The 18,234-nt window shown below is 51.3% G+C and overlaps 1 protein-coding gene across 2 annotated transcripts in view; it reads right to left on the bottom strand.

Moving 5' to 3' along the window:
* Positions 1-18,234, bottom strand: part of uroc1 (urocanate hydratase 1) — a 117,126-nt gene that overhangs the window by 21,876 nt on the left and 77,016 nt on the right. For both annotated transcript variants that reach the window (XM_068052194.1, XM_068052193.1), the window contains exons 15-17: positions 9,912-9,985; positions 2,375-2,473; positions 396-495 (exon numbers count right to left, since the gene is read on the bottom strand). In XM_068052194.1, coding sequence (XP_067908295.1) covers positions 396-495; positions 2,375-2,473; positions 9,912-9,985 — 273 coding nt within the window. The remainder of the gene's footprint in view (positions 1-395; positions 496-2,374; positions 2,474-9,911; positions 9,986-18,234) is intronic.

Raw genomic sequence — 18,234 nt, 5'->3', positions numbered from 1 at the left:
GAATGCACAACCTGGAGGAATCAGATTCCATAGAACTTTCAAAAGGCAATTGAACAGGTACATGACGAGGAATAATTAGCAGAGTTATGAGGAAAAAGCAGGGGAATGGGACTAAATTGGACAGCTCTTTCAAAGAGCCAGCACAGGTATGATGGGTCAAATGGCCTCCTTCTGTGCTATTAGAATCTGTGGCTCAAGATCAATTGAAATTTCAAAATTGAAATTGATAGGTTGTTGTTACATAAAGGTTATGTTACCAAGGTGGGTAGATAGAATTACAGATCAGTCGCAATCTAATTGAATGATAGAACAGGCCAAGAGGGTTGAATGGCCTCCTCCAATTCCTATGTACACAGATGCTTCACTACAGAGTCCATTCAGCAAATGACACCAACCTGCGCAAAATGCTGATCCATCGTAAATATTTGAGGTTTCTCTGTATGGGCTGTCCGTTCCACTGACATCATGGTGGTCTCGGCTAATCACCACGGGAGCCTGTCGAGTTGAGAAGAGGTTCTGTTAAACTCGAATGAGATTATTTTGTGTGAAATTTAACTCTTAGTGACTATCGGCAGCTCATTCGCTTGTGGAGGATTTCACCTGAACTTCAAGAGGAGGGGAAAGAATGGGAGAGTAAGGGATAGGATATGAGGAGAGGTGAGTGGAGGAGAGGGGAGAGGAGGGGAAGAGAAGGAGGGAAGGAAGGGGATGTAAGGAAAGGGGGGAATGTTAGAAAACCTGAATATTCTGTATAACACCAGAACTGAGAGATTTTAACTTTCAGGAAAAATTGAACATGTTGAGGCTCTTTTCTCTCAAAAGGAGAAAGCTGAGAGTTGACCTGACAGAGGCTTTTAAAATTATGAAAGGATTTGATAGGATAGACATGAATGAAGGAATTCAGTTATGTGGAGAGACTGAAGAAGCAAGGGCTGTTCTTATAGCAGAGAAAGTTAAGGGGGATTTAATAGGGGTGTTCAAAATTATGAAATGTTTTAATGGAGTAAATAAGGAGAAACGGCAGGAGGGTCGGTAACCAGAGGACACAGATTTAAGGAAGACGACAAAAAATGCCAGAGCAGAGATAAGGAGAATGTTTTTTTACGCAGTGAGTTGTTGTGATCTGGAACGCGCTGTCTGAAAGGGCGGTGGAAGCAGATTCATGAATAACTTTCAAAAGGGAATGAGATAAATACTTGAAAAGGAGAAATTTCAGGACTGACTGGAAAGAGCAGGGGTGTGGGACTAATTGGATAGCTCTTACAAAGAGCTGGCACAGGCATGATGGGCTGAATAGCCTCCTTCCTATGATTCTATGATTTTTTTAAAATGTAAACATTGTTTACGCTGCACCTTTACCTCTGGTTTCCCCCTAGGATCTATCCTTGGCACCCTCTTATTTCTCATCTACATGCTGCGCTCAACAACACATTAGTTTACACATGTACGCTGACAATACCTAGTTCTATCTCACCGCCACATCTCTCGACCTCTCCGTTGTCTCTAAATTATCAGACTGCTTATCCGACATCCAGTACTGGATGAGCTGAAATTTCCTCCAATTAAATATTGGGACGATCAAAGCCCTTGTCTTCAGTCCCTGCTACGAACTCCGTTCCCTAGCCACCAACTCCATCCCTCTCCCTGAGGCTGAACCAGTCTGTTTGCAACCTTGGTGTCATATTTTGACCCCGAGATGAGCTTCCAATCACATTTACATGCCATTACTAAGACCTCCTATTTTCATTTCAATAACATCACCAAACTCCGTCCCTGCCTCAGCTCATCTGCTGCTGAAACACTCATCCCTAGACCTGACTATTCCAACACACTCCTGGCTGGTCTCCCATGTTCTACTGTCTGTAACCCTGAGTTTATCCGAAGCTCTGCTTCCCATGTCCTAACTTGCACTGCCCTGTTCTCCCATCACCTCTGTCCTCTCTGACCTACAATAGATCCGGTTAAACAACACCTCGATTTTACAATTCCTATCCTTATTTTGAAATCCTTTCATGGCCTCATCTGTCCCTATCTCTGTAACCTCCTCCAGCCCACAACCCTCTGAGATCTCTAAGCTTATCCAATTCTGACCTCTTGAGCATTGCTGATTTTAATTGCTCCACCATTGCTGGCTGTGCCTTCAGCTTCCTGAGCTCTAAGCTTTAGAATTCCCTCCCTAAACCTCTCCGCTTCTCTACCTGTCTTTCATCCTTTAAGATGATCTTTAAAACCTACCTTTTTAGCCAAGCGTTTGGTCATCTGCCCCAATATCCCCTTATGTGGCTCGGTCAAATTGCCCGTGAAGCACCTTGGGATGTTTGGTGGCATTAAAGGTGCTATATATATATATATATATGTATAAAGTTGTTGTTACCTTGATCTTGCCTGCAGCAATAGCCTGGTTTATTGCAACCGCTATCTTCATTCGTCCTTTCTGGTCTGAGTACAGAATCCGAGCTTGAGATCCGACCACCTGAAAAACGGAGGCAGGAAATTTCAACCGAGTCCATTAAGCCTTGGAAATGCTGTCTCTCCACATAACTGAAGTTCCTCATCCCTGGAACCATTCTCGTGAATCTTTTCTGCACCCTCTCTAATGTTAGCAATAACCTGCTTACCGATGCTCAGTTTGGGTTCTGCCAGGGCCACTTGGCAACAGATTGCATTACAGCCTTGGTCCAAACATGGAAAACAGAGCATTGAGATTTGTGAAAGGCAGTTCATGTTTCACTAATCAGATGGATTTTTCAATGAAGTAACAGGGAAGGTGGCTAGGGGAATGTGGTGGATGGGGGAGTGCGGTGGATGGGGGAATGTGGTGGATGGGGGAATGTGGTGGATGGGGGAGTGCGGTGGATGGGGGAGTGCGGTGGATGGGGGAAAGTGGTGGATGCTGTCTGTATGGATTTTGGGAGGGCACTTGATAGGATACCATATAAGGGGCTGGTTGACAAAATTGATGGTCATGGAATAGGAGGGTCAGTGTCCAACTGGATGGAGGATTGGCTTGGGGACAGAGGGCAGCAAGTCGTGGTGAATGCTTGTTTTTCGAATTGGAGGATGGTAGACTGGTGCTCCCCAGGGGTCAGTGCTGGGTCCACTGCATTTTTTGCTATATATAAATGACTTGGATCTTTGAATACAGAATGAAATTTCAGGGTTTGCCAATGTTGCCAGGCTTGGAGGAGTGACAAACAATGAGGACGATATGATTTGCCTGCAGAGGGACATAATGGTAGAATGAGCAGACAAGTGGCAGATGGAATTTAATACAGACACGTATGAGGTGATGCACTTTGGTAGAAGGGATAGGGAGAGGCAATATATACTTAATGGCACAGTTCTAAAGAGTGTGAAGGATGTGTATGTGCATGAATCTTTGAAGGTGGCAGGACATATTGAGAGAGTGGTTAGTAAAGCAGATGGGATCTTGGACTTCATAAATAGAGGCATTGAGTACAAAAGCAGGGAAGTTATGCTGAACCTTTATAAAGCTCTGGTTAGGCCCCAACTGGAGTATTGTGTCCAGTTCTGGTCACCACAGTTTAGGAAAGATGTGAGGGTCCTTGAGAGGGCCAGAGGAGATTTACCAGAATGGTTTCAGCGATGGGGGATTTTAGTTACAAGGTTAGTTTGGAAAAGCTGGGGTTGTTTTCCCTGGAGCAAAGGAGATTGAGGGGAGATTTGATAGAGGTGTACAAGATTATGACAGGCTTAGATAAGTTAGACAAGGAAAAACTGTTCCCATTAACTGATGGTACAAGGACTAGGGAACACAGATTGAAGGTTTTGGGCAAGAGATGCAGGGGGAATGTGAGGAAGAAATTTTTTACACAACGGGTGGTAATGACCTGGAACTCACTGCCCACGAGGGTGGTGGAAGCAGAAACAATCAATGTTTTTAAAAGAAAACTGAATGGGCACTTGAAGGAAATTAACTGGCAGGGGATTGAGCCGGGTAGTGGGACTGACAGCATAGGTCCGTGGAGAACCAGCATGGACTCAATGGGCTGAATGGCCTCCATCTGCGCCGTAAATGACTCTATGACTCAATGACTGGATTGTTCCGTGGAGAACCAGCATGGACTCAATGGGCTGAATGGCCTCCATCTGCGCCGTAAATGACTCTCTGACTCGATGACTGGATTGTTCCGCAGAGAGCTGCATGGATGTGATGGGCCGAATGGCCTCCTTCTATACATGTATGACTCTTTAATCTTTCCTAAGTTGTGATGCCCAGAATTGAATACAATATTCCAGTTGAGGGCGAGCCAATGTTTTATAAAGGTTCATCATAATTTCCTTGCCTTTGTATATTATAGGGAATATAGAGAAAGAGAGAACAGCGGGAGCAGAGCATTTCTCGTGTATAGGCGGAGCGCACGCGGGACTGCTGGGTAAGTGAGGTTACATATTTGGGCAGTTGCTTTACCCGAAACACTACTCGGGTAGTGTCTCCCACCCATCCTCCTCCTCTAACCAAAAAAAAAAAGTTCTTTCCGTCGGATTGCTAAGCTAACAAGTTTTTGACATTTTTTTGGTTTTCTGTAGATTTGCTGGGAATTTAGAATAGTGGGAATGGAGGTTAAGGCAGTTGAATGTTCCTCCTGCAGAATGTGGGAGGTAAGTGTCGCCAAGAGTGTCCCTGCTGACTGTATCTGCGGGAAGTGCACCCAACTCCAGCTCCTCGAGAACCGCGTTAGAGAACTGGAGCTGGATGAACTTCGGATCATTCGGGAGGCGGAGGAGGTTATTGAGAGGAGTTATGGGGAGGTAGTCACACCTCAGGTAAAAGAAGTAGGTAGATGTGTTACCGTCAGGGGAAGGAGAGGGAACCAGCAGGCAGTGCAGGGATCCCCTGTGACCGTTTCACTCAACAACAGGTATACCGTTTTGGATACTGTTGGGGGGGACGACTTACCAGGGGTAAGCAATGGGGTACAGGTCTCTGGAACAGAGTCTGTCCCTGTTGCTCAGAAGGGAAAAGGGAAGAGGAGCAGAGCATTAGTCATTGGGGACTCCATAGTTAGGGGAACAGATAGGAGGTTCTGTGGGAACGAGAGAGACTCACGGTTGGTGTGTTGCCTCCCAGGTGCCAGGGTTCGTGATGTCTCGGATAGTGTTTTTGGGATCCTTAAGGGGGAGGGGGAGCAGCCCCAAGTCGTGGTCCACATAGGCACCAACGACATAGGTAGGAAGAGAGATGGGGATTTAAGGCAGAAATTCAGGGAGCTAGGGTGGAAGCTTAGAGTGAGAACAAACAGAGTTGTTATCTCTGGGTTGCCCGTGCCACGTGCTAGCGAAGCGAGGAATAGGGAGAGAGAGGAGTTGAACACGTGGCTGCAGGGATGGTGTAGGAGGGAGGGTTTTGGTTTCCTGGATAATTGGGGCTCTTTCTGGGGTAGGTGGGACCTCTACAAACAGAATGGTCTTCACCTGAACCAGAGGGGTACCAATATCCTGGGGGGGAGATTTGCTAGTGGTCTTCGGGTGGGGTTAAACTAGTTCAGCAGGGGGATGGGAACCTAAATTGTAGTTCCAGTGTACAGGATGTTGAGAGTAGTGAGGTCAGGGATAAGGTTACAAGGACGCAAGAGGGCACTGGCAAGCAAGAACTTGGTTTAAAGTGTGTCTACTTCAACGCCAGGAGCATCCGGAATAAGGTGGGTGAGCTCGCAGCATGGGTTGGTACCTGGGATCTCGATGTTGTGGCCATTTCGGAGACATGGGTAGAGCAGGGGCAGGAATGGATGTTGCAGGTTCCGGGATTTCGATGTTTCAGTAAGAACAGAGAAGATGGTAAAAGAGGGGGGGGTGTGGCATTGTTAATCAAGGAGAGTATTACGGCGGCAGAAAGGACGTTTGAGGACTCGTCTACTGAGGTAGTATGGGCCGAGGTTAGAAACAGGAGAGGAGAGGTTTGGGAGTTTTCTATAGACCTCCGAATAGTTCCAGAGATGTAGAGGAAAGGATAGCAAAGATGATTCTCGACAGGAGCGAGAGTAACAGGGTAGTTGTTATGGGGGACTTTAACTTTCCAAATATTGACTGGAAATACTATAGTTCGAGTACTTTAGATGGGTCAGTTTTTGTCCAGCAGGAGGGTTTTCTGACACAGTATGTAGACAGGCCAACCAGGGGCGATGCCACATTGAATTTGGTACTGGGTAATGAACCCGGCCAGGTGTTAGATTTAGATGTAGGTGAGCACTTTGGTGATAGTGATCACAATTCGGTTAGGTTTACCTTAGCGATGGGCAGGGACAGGTATATACCGCAGGGCAAGAATTATAGCTGGGGGAAAGGAAATTATGATGCGATTAGGCAAGATTTAGGATGCGTAGGATGGGGAAGGAAACTGCAGGGGATGGGCACTATCGAAATGTGGAGCTTATTCAAGGAGCAGCTACTGCGTGTCCTTGATAAGAATGTACCTGTCAGTCAGGGAGGAAGTTGTCGAGCGAGGGAGCCGTGGTTTACTAAAGAAGTTGAAGCGCTTGTCAAGAGGAAGAAGAAGGCTTATGTTAGGATGAGACGTGAAGGCTCAGTTAGGGCGCTTGAGAGTTACAAGCTAGCCAGGAAGGATCTAAAGGGAGAGCTAAGAAGAGCAAGGAGAGGACACGAGAAGTCATTGGCGGATAGGATCAGGGAAAACCCTAAGGCTTTCTATAGGTATATCAGGAATAAAAGAATGACTAGAGTTAGATTAGAGCCAATCAAGGATAGTAGTGGGAAGTTGTGTGTGGAATCAGAGGAGATAGGGGAAGCGTTAAATGAATATTTTTCGTCAGTATTTACAGTAGAGAAAGAAAATGTTGTCGAGGAGAATACTGAGATTCAGACCACTAGGCTAGATGGGATTGAGGTTCACAAGGAGGAGGTGTTAGCAATTTTGGAAAGTGTGAAAATAGATAAGTCCCCTGGGCCAGATGGGATTTATCCTAGGATTCTCTGGGAAGCCAGGGAGGAGATTGCAGAGCCTTTGTCCTTGATCTTTATGTCGTCATTGTCGACAGGAATAGTGCCAGAAGACTGGAGGATAGCAAATGTTGTCCCCTTGTTCAAGAAGGGGAGTAGAGACAGCCCTGGTAATTATAGACCTGTGAGCCTTACTTCGGTTGTGGGTAAAATGTTGGAAAAGGTTATAAGAGATAGGATTTATAATCATCTTGAAAAGAATAAGTTCATTAGAGATAGTCAGCACAGTTTTGTGAAGGGTAGGTCGTGCCTCACAAACCTTATTGAGTTTTTCGAGAAGGTGACCAAACAGGTGGATGAGGGTAAAGCCGTGGATGTGGTGTATATGGATTTCAGTAAGACGTTTGATAAGGTTCCCCACGGTAGGCTATTGCAGAAAATACAGAAGTATGGGATTGAAGGTGATTTAGTGCTTTGGACCAGAAATTGGCTAGCTGAAAGAAGACAGAGGGTGGTGGTTGATGGCAAATGTTCATCCTGGAGTTTAGTTACTAGTGGTGTACCGCAAGGATCTGTTTTGGGGCCACTGCTGTTTGTCATTTTTATAAATGACCTGGATGAGGGTGTAGAAGGGTGGGTTAGTAAATTTGCAGACGACACGAAGGTCGGTGGAGTTGTGGATAGTGCCGAAGGATGTTGTAGGTTACAGAGGGACATAGATAGGCTGCAGAGCTGGGCTGAGAGATGGCAAATGGAGTTTAATGCGGAAAAGTGTGAGGTGATTCACTTTGGAAGGAGTAACAGGAATGCAGAGTACTGGGCTAATGGGAAGATTCTTGGTAGTGTAGATGAGCAGAGAGATCTTGGTGTCCAGGTACATAAATCCCTGAAAGTTGCCACCCAGGTTAATAGGGCTGTTAAAAAGGCATATGGTGTGTTAGCTTTTATTAGTAGGGGGATCGCGTTTCGGAGCCACGAGGTCATGCTGCAGCTGTACAAAACTCTGGTGCGGCCGCACCTGGGGTATTGCGTGCAGTTCTGGTCACCGCATTATAGGAAGGATGTGGAAGCTTTGGAAAGGGTGCAGAGGAGATTTACTAGGATGTTGCCTGGTATGGAGGGAAGGTCTTACGAGGAAAGGCTGAGGGACTTGAGGTTGTTTTCGTTAGAGAGAAGGAGGAGGAGAGGTAACTTAATAGAGACATATAAGATAATCAGAGGGTTAGATAGGGTGGATAGTGAGAGTCTTTTCCCTCGGATGGTGATGGCAAACACGAGGGGACATAGCTTTAAGTTGAGGGGTGATAGATATAGGACAGATGTCAGAGGTAGTTTCTTTACTCAGAGTAGTAGGGGCGTGGAACGCCCTGCCTGCAACAGTAGTAGACTCGCCAACTTTAAGGGCATTTAAGTGGTCATTGGATAGACATATGGATGAAAATGGAATAATTTAGGTCAGATGGTTTCACAGGTCGGCGCAACATCGAGGGCCGAAGGGCCTGTACTGCGCTGTAATGTTCTGTGTTCTAATAGCAGCCCCTGTGTATATTATAGAGAATAGCAGCCCCTGTGTATATTATAGGGAATAGCAGCCCCTGTGTATATTATAGAAGATAGCAGCAGCTGTGTATATTGTAGGGAATAGCAACTCCTGTGTATATTATAGAGAATAGCAACTCCTGTGTATATTATAGAGAATAGCAGCCCCTGTGTATATTATAGAGAATATCAGTCCCTGTGTATATTATAGGGAATAACAGTCCCCGTATATATTGTAGAGAATAGCAATCCCCGTGTATATTATAGAGAATATCAGTCCCCGTGTATATTATAGGGAATAGCAGTCCCCGTGTATATTATAGGGAATAGCAGTCCCCGTGTATATTATAGAGAATATCAGTCCCTGTGTATATTATAGAGAATATCAGTCCCTGTGTATATTATGGGGAATAGCAGTCCCTGTGTATATTATAGGGAATAGCAGTCCCTGTGTATATTATAGGGAATAGCAGTCCCTGTGTATATTATAGAGAATTTCAGTCCCTGTGTATATTATAGGGAATATCAGTCCCTGTGTATATTATAGGGAATAGCAGTCCCTGTGTATATTATAGGGAATAGCAGTCCCTGTGTATATTATAGAGAATAGCAGCCCCTGTGTATATTATAGAGAATATCAGTCCCCGTGTAAATTATAGAGAATAGCAACCCCCGTGTATATTATAGAGAATAGCAGCCACTGTGTAGATTATAGGGAAGAGCTGCCCCTGTTTATATTACAGAGAATAGCAGTTCCTGCGTATACTATAGAGAACAGCAGGCACTGTGTATATTATAGGGAACAGCAGTCGCTGTGCATATTATAATGTTGAGAATTACTTCCTTTGCATCCAAATTTTTTTGTAGATAAAGAATTGGATTGCTTCTAAAATGTGAATTGGAATATCAATGTCTCATTGGCCGGTTGGATGTGTGAATGGTCTCATCGCCACGCCACATCCCAGCGCTTAATACTGAGGCTCCATTAAATCAGGAGTAGCAAGTTTATTTACAGTGCATTCACTGCCGGAGAGCTGCATTGTGTGGATTGTGCAAAGGTAAAGATGTTGCAGGAACTTTTCTCCAGTTCAAGCACCATTCAGTGCAGCACCAACATGCACACGCCAGTAGATGTCAGGTCTGTGCTCTAATAGTTCACCTCAGCCAAGGCAGGGACTCCCCAGCTTGATTCTTAATGAAGCAAACCGATCAGCCTAGGTCCCGGCTCCTGATCGTCATCCAGCATCCCATGCTTGGGCTAAGCTGGGCTGTCCACCCCACACCCGTCACCAACCCCAGGGTTTAATAGCCAACTGACACTTAATGCCTGGATCTACACATGGGCTATGAGCACTCTAGGGACATCCTGGGTGGGTTCCCATGGGGCTGATGTCCAGCTACAGACGACATCCTCCAGAAAGAACAGGAAAAGTACCAATTCAGGCTGTACAAACCAAGTCGTGTTTTGCTGCTTGTCTGATCCAACGGATGTTGTCGGAGTATTGCTGCTTCACAAAACTGCCGGTCTCTGGAAAGTAGACCACAGGAACATCAATATTACAATAAAATCTACATAAAATGGAGGAGGATACTCCTGGGTAAAGGGACAAATATGCATCTGTACAATCCAGTATTCCTTGATCCAATCCACTATTTCATGGTCCCAGGAGGAAATTAATAACAGTGTGGACATTCCAGCTGTAGAATGAGTTTCACTGTTCCATAATGTACCCGCCCTGGGAGTGTTTGATGGGGACAGTGTAGAGGGAGCTTTACTCTGTATCTAACCCCGTTTTTTTTTTTTTTTTTCTTTTTTTCTCTGTATCTAACCCCCCGTTTTTTTTTTTTTTTTTTATATTTTATGCCGAGGGGGCCTTTATTCCTCAGGCCCCCTTTATATATTTTTTATGTCGAGGGGGCCTTTATTCCTCAGGCCCCCTTTATATATTTTTTATGTCGAGGGGGCCTTTATTCCTCAGGCCCCCTTTATATACACACTTATATTTTTAAAATAACTTTATTAAAACCAGATAAATAAACAAAAAAAACTCAAATTAAAATGCCATTCTCGGCGTCGACGATGCACTCCAGTCCCTGCGGTGCCCACCGGTCGCGGAAGGCCTCAAGCGTACCGGCGGACACCGCATGCTCCTTTTCCAGGGACACCCGGGCGCGAACGTAACCGCGGAAGAGGGGCAGGCAATCGGGGAGGACGGACCCCCCGACGGCCCGCAACCTGGACCTGTGAATTGCCACCTTGGCCAGGCCCAGGAGCAGACCGACGAGGAGATCCTCCTCCCGGCCCAAGCCCCTCCGCACCGGGTGCCCAAAGATCAGGAGCGTGGGACTGAAGTGCAGCCAGAATTTGAGGAGCAGCCCCCTCAGATACTCAAATAGGGGCTGCAACCTCGCACACTCCATATAAATGTGGAACACGGACTCGTCCAGGCCGCAGAAAGTACAGCTGGCCTGGGAGTCCGTGAACCTACTTAAAAGCCTATTGCACGGGACTGCTCTGTGCAGCACCCTCCACCCCAGGTCCCCGATGTAAAGGGGGAAGACTCCCGCGTAGAGAGACCTCCATCGGGGTTTCCCCTCGCCGCCAGATGGCAACGCGGACCGCCAGGGCGTGTCCGGCCGGCTGACGAGGGCGAGGAAGTGGAAAGTGTGCAGGAGCAGCCCGTACAGGAAACCCCTCCGCGCCGATTGGAATGGCACGGAGGGCATTTCCGAGAGGCGGCTCGGGTTGTGCGGGACAGGCTCCCGAGGAGGGTTTCGGGGCCTGGGTCCGATGAGCAGTTCCGGCCCAGCGGGGGTCAGCTCGGCCGGGATCGCTCCGCACTCCCGAGCCCCCTCGCCACCCGCAGTGAGGGGCGTCCCGGGGGTTTCGGCTACTCCTCCGCCCGCCGGACCGTCCCCGGAGTCGGCCGCCCGGACAGCCGAGGCGCTCTCCTCCGCCGACGGGGGAGCGCCCTGACTGGAGGCGACCATGTTCCAGACTCGGAAAAGATCCCGGTAAAAGACAGGCAACTCCCTCAGAGAGGCGCGGCTAACGGACTCCACCGGGAGCTGCGTGTCGTCTTGAAGGCAGTGACACTGGCGGAAAAAATACGTCGCCAGCGCACACCATCTGGGAGGACGCTCGACGTACAGGTATCTCTGCAGGGTCCGAAGGCGGAGAGTCGCAGCCTGGGTGCGGACGCACACCAGCGACTGACCGCCCTCCTCGATCGGGAGACTCAGGACCGCGGCAGAGACCCAGTGTTTCCTCTTGCCCCAGAAGAAATCGACGAGTTTCTTCTGGATCTTGGTGGCAAATACAGGGGGCGGGGCCAAAGTGACCAACCGGTACCACAGCATGGAGGCCACCAGTTGGTTTATGACCAATGCTCGGCCCCTGTAGGAAAGCACTCGGAGCAGTCCTGTCCAGCGCCCCAGCCGAGCGGTGACTTTCGCCTCCAACTCCTGCCAGTTTGCCGGCCAGGCTTCCTCAGCGGGGCTAAGGTGGACTCCCAGATAGAGGAGGTGCGTGGTGCTCCACGCAAAAGGTGTCATCTCCTCCGGCAGGGAGTCCACCCGCCACTGACCAACCAGGAGTCCGGAACATTTCTCCCAATTGATCCTCGCGGAGGACGCGGCAGAAAAGGTCTGCTGGCAGTCGCGCATCCTCCGCAAGTCAACGGGATCTGTGATTGCGAGGAGCACGTCGTCGGCGTAAGCCGAGAGGACGACCCGCATGGCTGGCTCGCGCAGAGCCAATCCCGTCAACCTCCTGCGAAGCAGGCACAGGAAGGGCTCCACGCAGATGGTATACAATTGGCCGGACATGGGGCACCCCTGACGCACTCCTCTCCCAAATCGAAGGGGCGCCGTCAAGGACCCGTTAACTTTGACTAGACACTCTGCGGCGGCGTATAAAAGTCGGACCCGGGCCACGAAATGCGGCCCGAGTCCGAAAGCGCGCAGAGTCCCGAAAAGGTAATCGTGATCCACCCTGTCGAACGCCTTCTCCTGATCGAGGGAGAGAAAGGCGACCGACCGACCAGTCCTCTGGGAAAGATGGACCAGGTCCCGGACCAGGTGGATGTTGTCCTGGATGGACCGGCCCGGGACCGTGTAGGACTGGTCGGGGTGGATCATGTGGGCCAGCACGGAGCCCAGGCGGGTAGACATAGCCCGGGCAAAGATCTTATAATCCGTGCTGAGGAGGGAGACCGGACGCCAGTTTTTAAGCAGGCGGAGATCGCCCCTCTTCGGCAGCAGGACGATGACCGCCCTGCGCCACGAGAGGGGCATCTCCCCGGTCGCCAGGCTTTCCCCCAGGACCCGCGCGTAATCGTCCCCCAGGACGTCCCAGAACGCCCTGAGGAACTCCACGGTCAACCCATCCAGCCCTGGGGATTTGCCCCTCGAGAGCTGGTGGAGGGCGCCAGTCAGCTCCGCCAACGTGAGCGGAGCCTCCAATCCTTCGGCGCCCTCCGGGCTGACCTGCGGCAGGTCCTCCCACAAAACTCTGCGCGCATCCTCGCTGGACGGATCCGGAGAGAACAACGCACTGTAATACGTCCGGACCAGGAGGCCCATTCCCTCCGGATCCGTGATGGAGGATCCGTCGTCGGCCAGCAGCTCGACGAGCTGCTTACGGACCCCCCGCCATTTTTCCAGCGAGTAGAAGAAGGGTGAGGCGCGGTCCAAATCTTCCAGGATCTGGATCCGCGACCTCACGTACGCGCCTCGGGACCCTATGAGCTGCAGGTTCCTCAGCGCGCCCTTCTTCTCTTTGTACGCCTGCCACAGGGCCGGGTCCGCGACGGCATGACCGAGGCGGGATTCCAAGTCGAGCACCTCCCTCTCAAGGCGCCCGATCTCGGCTTCCCGCCTCTTGGTCGACCCCTTCGCGTACTCCTGACAGAAGACGCGGATGTGAGTCTTGCCCACATCCCACCATAGCCTCAAGGAGGGGAAGCCCCCCTGCTTCCTTCTCCAGTCGGCCCAGAATCGACAGAACGAGTCCCGAAATCGCACGTCCTCCAGCAGCCGGTTGTTAAAGTGCCAGTACGCGGACCCCGCCCGCGTGCGGAGCGGAGTGAACTCCGCCCACACCAGGCGGTGGTCCGAGCACGGCACCAGCCGCATGGAGGCCGCCGAAACGCGGGAGACGTACGCCTGCGAAATGTAGAGGCGGTCGATTCGCGACCCCCCTCCTCCAGACCTCCACGTGAAGGCGCTGGAGTCGGGATGGAGATTCCGCCAGACGTCCACCAAGTTAAGGGAGCTGATCAGTCCCCTCAACTTCTCCACCGACGCTTGGCCGCGCTGGGGACTGGAGCGATCCCCCACCTCGAGGGTGCAGTTGAAATCCCCCCCGAGGATGATGCACTCGCCGCTATCGATGGAGCTCAAGAGAGCGGACACTTCTTCAAAGAAGCGCGCTTGCAAAGCGCCGGGCCTGGGCGCGTACACGTTCACAAAGTGGAGCGGCACGCTACCCAGGCGAACGGCGAGGTGGAGCAAGCGGCCCGGCACTAGCTCCTTGACCCCCAAGATCTCCGGCTGAAAAGTCGGGGCCAACAAGATAGCCACCCCACTAGAAATAGGGGTGAGGTGACTCATGTAGACCCCACCCTGCCACTCCAGGAGCCAGGTGGCTTCGTCTCCCGGAACGGTGTGGGTTTCCTGCAGAAAGCTCACCGCGTATCTCCCTTCCCTAAGGACTGAGAGATTGTGAAATCTGCGGTGAGCCCCTCTGCTGCCGTTGATGTTGAGGCTGGCTATGGTTATCTTCATGTCAAAGGTACTTAAAACCCGTCACCAACACCTCACTGTGAGGAGGGAGTGGAAGTGCACCTGGCCCTCCACTCCCCCAGCAACCCATTGAGGAACACATTAAAACGGCGCCTCTCAACCAGTTTCACGTCCGCGCGCTTGCCCGCTATCTTAAGGGCGGCACGGACGGACTGGATGATCAGCGCCAGATTCGACCAACGGTCGAGGGCCAGCTGAACTTTATTGCGGCAACCTCTGCAAGCCGCGAGGAAATCCCGGAGTTCCGCCGTGGGGATGAGAGGAGATTCGGTGGGAGGCACGAGGGACTCCACCACCTCACTGGCGATGGAATCAAGATCATCCTCCGTGCCCCGCACCGAATCCCCATCCTCCTCCGGGTTGTCACCGCCAGCGGCCGACACATCCACCACACTCTGTGGGGCGGACGTCTCGGCCGCGCCAGCTGGTCCCGCCTCCGTCACGATCCCACCCCCAGGATCGATGGCGGAGGAGTCCTCTCTGGGTTCTATTGTGAAACTGGAGCCTGTAGGCACCAGCGGTTCAGGACCCCCCTCCACCTCCATCCCCAGGCCAATGAGTGGTCCAGGGGAGACAGAAGTTCCGGACTCCGGGAAACCAGCCGGAGCCGAGACTGGAGGCGGCGAGAGGAGGCCATCTCCCACTCCGCCAGCACCCACAGGCCCAGCAGATGGGGCAGCATTCTCAGTTATAACTGGGTCGGGTGTCTCCTGGTTGGTGGTGGACTCCGGCTGGGAGGCCCGACCCTCTGGGGCCTCGCCCTCCCCTTCATTCAGGGCACCCGACCCAGTAGCAGTGGCGGAATGGGCGGTTTCCCCAGGCTCCCCCACCACAAGCAGGGCCCCACTTACTCCTTTAGGAGGGGCCTCACGTACCGGGGCCATCCCCTCCCCTCCATCCTGAGGAATAGAGTGCTCCTGCCCGGACTTTGCAGCCTTGGTGGTGGCGGTAGGGGGAACCTGAGGACCAGAAACAGGAGGCAGCTCCCCTCCAACAGATGGGCCCTGCACCTCAGGGCCCTGTGTTATTTCTGTGGAGGGGTGCCTTCTCCTCTTTTTCGCACTTGGGCGCGGAGACTCAGAGACCTCCATGTCATCAGAGGCCTCCGCCTCCGCACCCTTTTTTCCTTTTTTAGTCACCCTGGGCCTGAGCCCAGCCCTAGGACAGGTGGATTCCATGGGAATGGGCTTTGGGCTGAGCTCAGGCTCGGGTTGAGTCAAAGTGTCCAGGGGACGCGCCTCACGATGTTTCTTTTTTCCCCGCGTCTTCCTTCCGCTCGGACGGACGCTCCCCTCCCCGCCAGAGGCTGTGAAAACCACAGCCTCCGGAACCGACTGAGCGGTGTCTGTTGGATCTGCGGGGGGAGTGGGAGGAGGTGCTGTGGAACCACTCTGGGCCGCCGAGGTGGAGCTGGCGGCCGGGAGGTTGGGGCAGTTCTTACGAACATGCCCCACCCCCTTGCAGACGTGGCACCGCGCCCCATCCGAGGTCCAGAAGACGCGGTAGGCCGTCCCCTGGAACTCCACATAAAATTGGCCCTCCGTGTCCTCCTCCCGCGCCAGCTGCATAAATAACTGGCGGCGGAAGGAGTAGACATGTTGGAGGCTGTGCTCCCGAAGACCAAGCCGGACTGGGGTGATCCCCGACCTCACCTCCCCCAGATGGTGCAGGTGGGGGAGGAGGAGCTCACTGGGAATGAAGGGTGGGACGTTGGACAACATTATCCGATGCGCAGTGGCCCCCAGAGGGTCCACTGGCAGGAAGGTCCCCCCCACAGTGAGCCCTTTACTCAGGGCCAGGGACACCGCCCGCTCGGTCTTCAAAAAGAACACAGCCTTCCCATACATCTTTGAGGCCGCAACAATGGCCGAGGGGCCGACAACCACGGCCATTGCCTTAACGCAGGCCTCAATAGACATGTTGGGGTGGGGATAGCTCTTCACCCCATGGCTGCATGTCAATAATTTAAAGGGTGACGGGGCCACGTGGGCAGCCACAGAAGCTGCAGCTGCGTAGGTATGAGAAGGCCCCGCCACCGGTGATGATGGGCTTGCCATGGCTCAAGAGCCAAACCCACCCCCAAATTGCAGGTAAGCAAACAAACAAACAAAGAAACCAACTAGGAGGTTTGGGGAGAGGCTGAGGGTACACAGGAAATGGGAAAGACAGGCTGCAAGCGATGACTTTGCTTTTTTTTCCCCTTAAAGGGTGGTACTCAGAGCACTGTAAACACTTCTGGTCTTCCGGTCTTCTGGTTGTGGGAGGGGTCTTCACCTGGGTCAGCCGAAAGCTGCCCAGGCTCTCGTTCGATCCTGATGTCTCTATTAGCCAGGCAGCTTCAGCTGACTCAGGCTGGGCAATTGGGGTGGGGAGGGAGCTTCCCTGCAACTTTAATGCAACTGCACAGCTCCCTACAGAATTGTATAGCCCCCACCCCTTGTTCTTCTGGCCTCTTTCACCTCCCACAACAGTCCAAATGAAATGAAAGCTTGGTGCTCGACACCCACCTCGAAATACAGCCTTTTTCAAAGTCTTTCCTCCTCTGCAGCAAAAGTTTTTGCAGTTCCCTCCTCAGCACTCCTTCTCCAGCAGCACCTCCAGCAACTGACTGCAGCACTGTCAGCTGCACCTCGTTGATGCACTCAGCACTCAGTATTCCCAATCACAGAGGAGCCAATCCCCGTGCTGTACCTGTCCTGGGAGTGTTTGATGGGACAGTGTAGAGGGTGCTTTACTCTGTATCTAACCCTGTTTTTTTTTTCTTTTTTTTGGGAGTTTGATGGGGACAGTGTAGAGGGAGCTTTACTCTGTATCTAACCCCGTGCTGCACCTGTCCTGGGAGTGTTTGATGGAGACAGTGTAGAGGGAGCTTTACTCTGTATCTAACCCCGTTTTTTTTTTTTTTTTTTATTTTTTTTATTTTTTTGTTTTTTTTTATCTAACCCTGTTTTTTTTTTGGGAGTGTTTGATGGGATAGTGTAGAGGGAGCTTTACTCTGTATCTAACCCTGTTTTTTTTTTGGGAGTGTATGATGGGATAGTGTAGAGGGAGCTTTACTCTGTATCTAACCCTGTTTTTTTTTTGGGAGTGTTTGATGGGATAGTGTAGAGGGAGCTTTACTCTGTATCTAACCCCACTTTTTTTTCTTTTTTCCCCCCATTTTTTTTACCGTCTACAGGGAGCTTTACTCTGTATGTAATCCCGTTTGTTTTTTTTTGCTTTACTCTGTATCTAACCCCATTTTTTTTTTTTTTTTTTCTTTTTTTTTCTCAAGGTGACCTTTATACCCCAGGCCCCTTTTATATTTTCCACATCGAGGGGGCCTTTATCCCTCAGGCCCCCTTTATGTACATATTTACAGTTTTAAAATAACTTTATTAAAACAGATAAATAAACAAAAAACTCAAATTAAAATGCCATTCTCGGCGTCGACGATGCACTCCAGTCCCTGCGGTGCCCACCGGTCGCGGAAGGCCTCAAGCGTACCGGCTGACACCGCATGCTCCTTTTCCAGGGACACCCGGGCGCGAACGTAACCGCGGAAGAGGGGCAGGCAATCGGGGAGGACGGACCCCCCGACGGCCCGCAACCTGGACCTGTGAATTGCCACCTTGGCCAGGCCCAGGAGCAGACCGACGAGGAGATCCTCCTCCCGGCCCGAGCCCCTCCGCACCGGGTGCCCAAAGATCAGGAGCGTGGGACTGAAGTGCAGCCAGAATTTGAGGAGCAGCCCCTTCAGATACTCAAATAGGGGCTGCAACCTCGCACACTCCATATAAATGTGGAACACGGACTCGTCCAGGCCGCAGAAAGTACAGGTGGCCTGGGAGTCCGTGAACCTACTTAAAAGCCTATTGCACGGGACTGCTCTGTGCAGCACCCTCCACCCCAGGTCCCCGATGTAAAGGGGGAAGACTCCCGCGTAGAGAGACCTCCATCGGGGTTTCCCCTCGCCGCCAGATGGCAACGCGG

This window comes from Heterodontus francisci, chromosome 19 (genome assembly GCF_036365525.1).
Source record: "Heterodontus francisci isolate sHetFra1 chromosome 19, sHetFra1.hap1, whole genome shotgun sequence".
Taxonomy (NCBI): Eukaryota; Metazoa; Chordata; class Chondrichthyes; order Heterodontiformes; family Heterodontidae; genus Heterodontus; species Heterodontus francisci.
The sequence above is the reverse complement of the archived record's forward strand: the minus strand, read 5'-3'. Positions and strand labels throughout refer to the sequence as shown.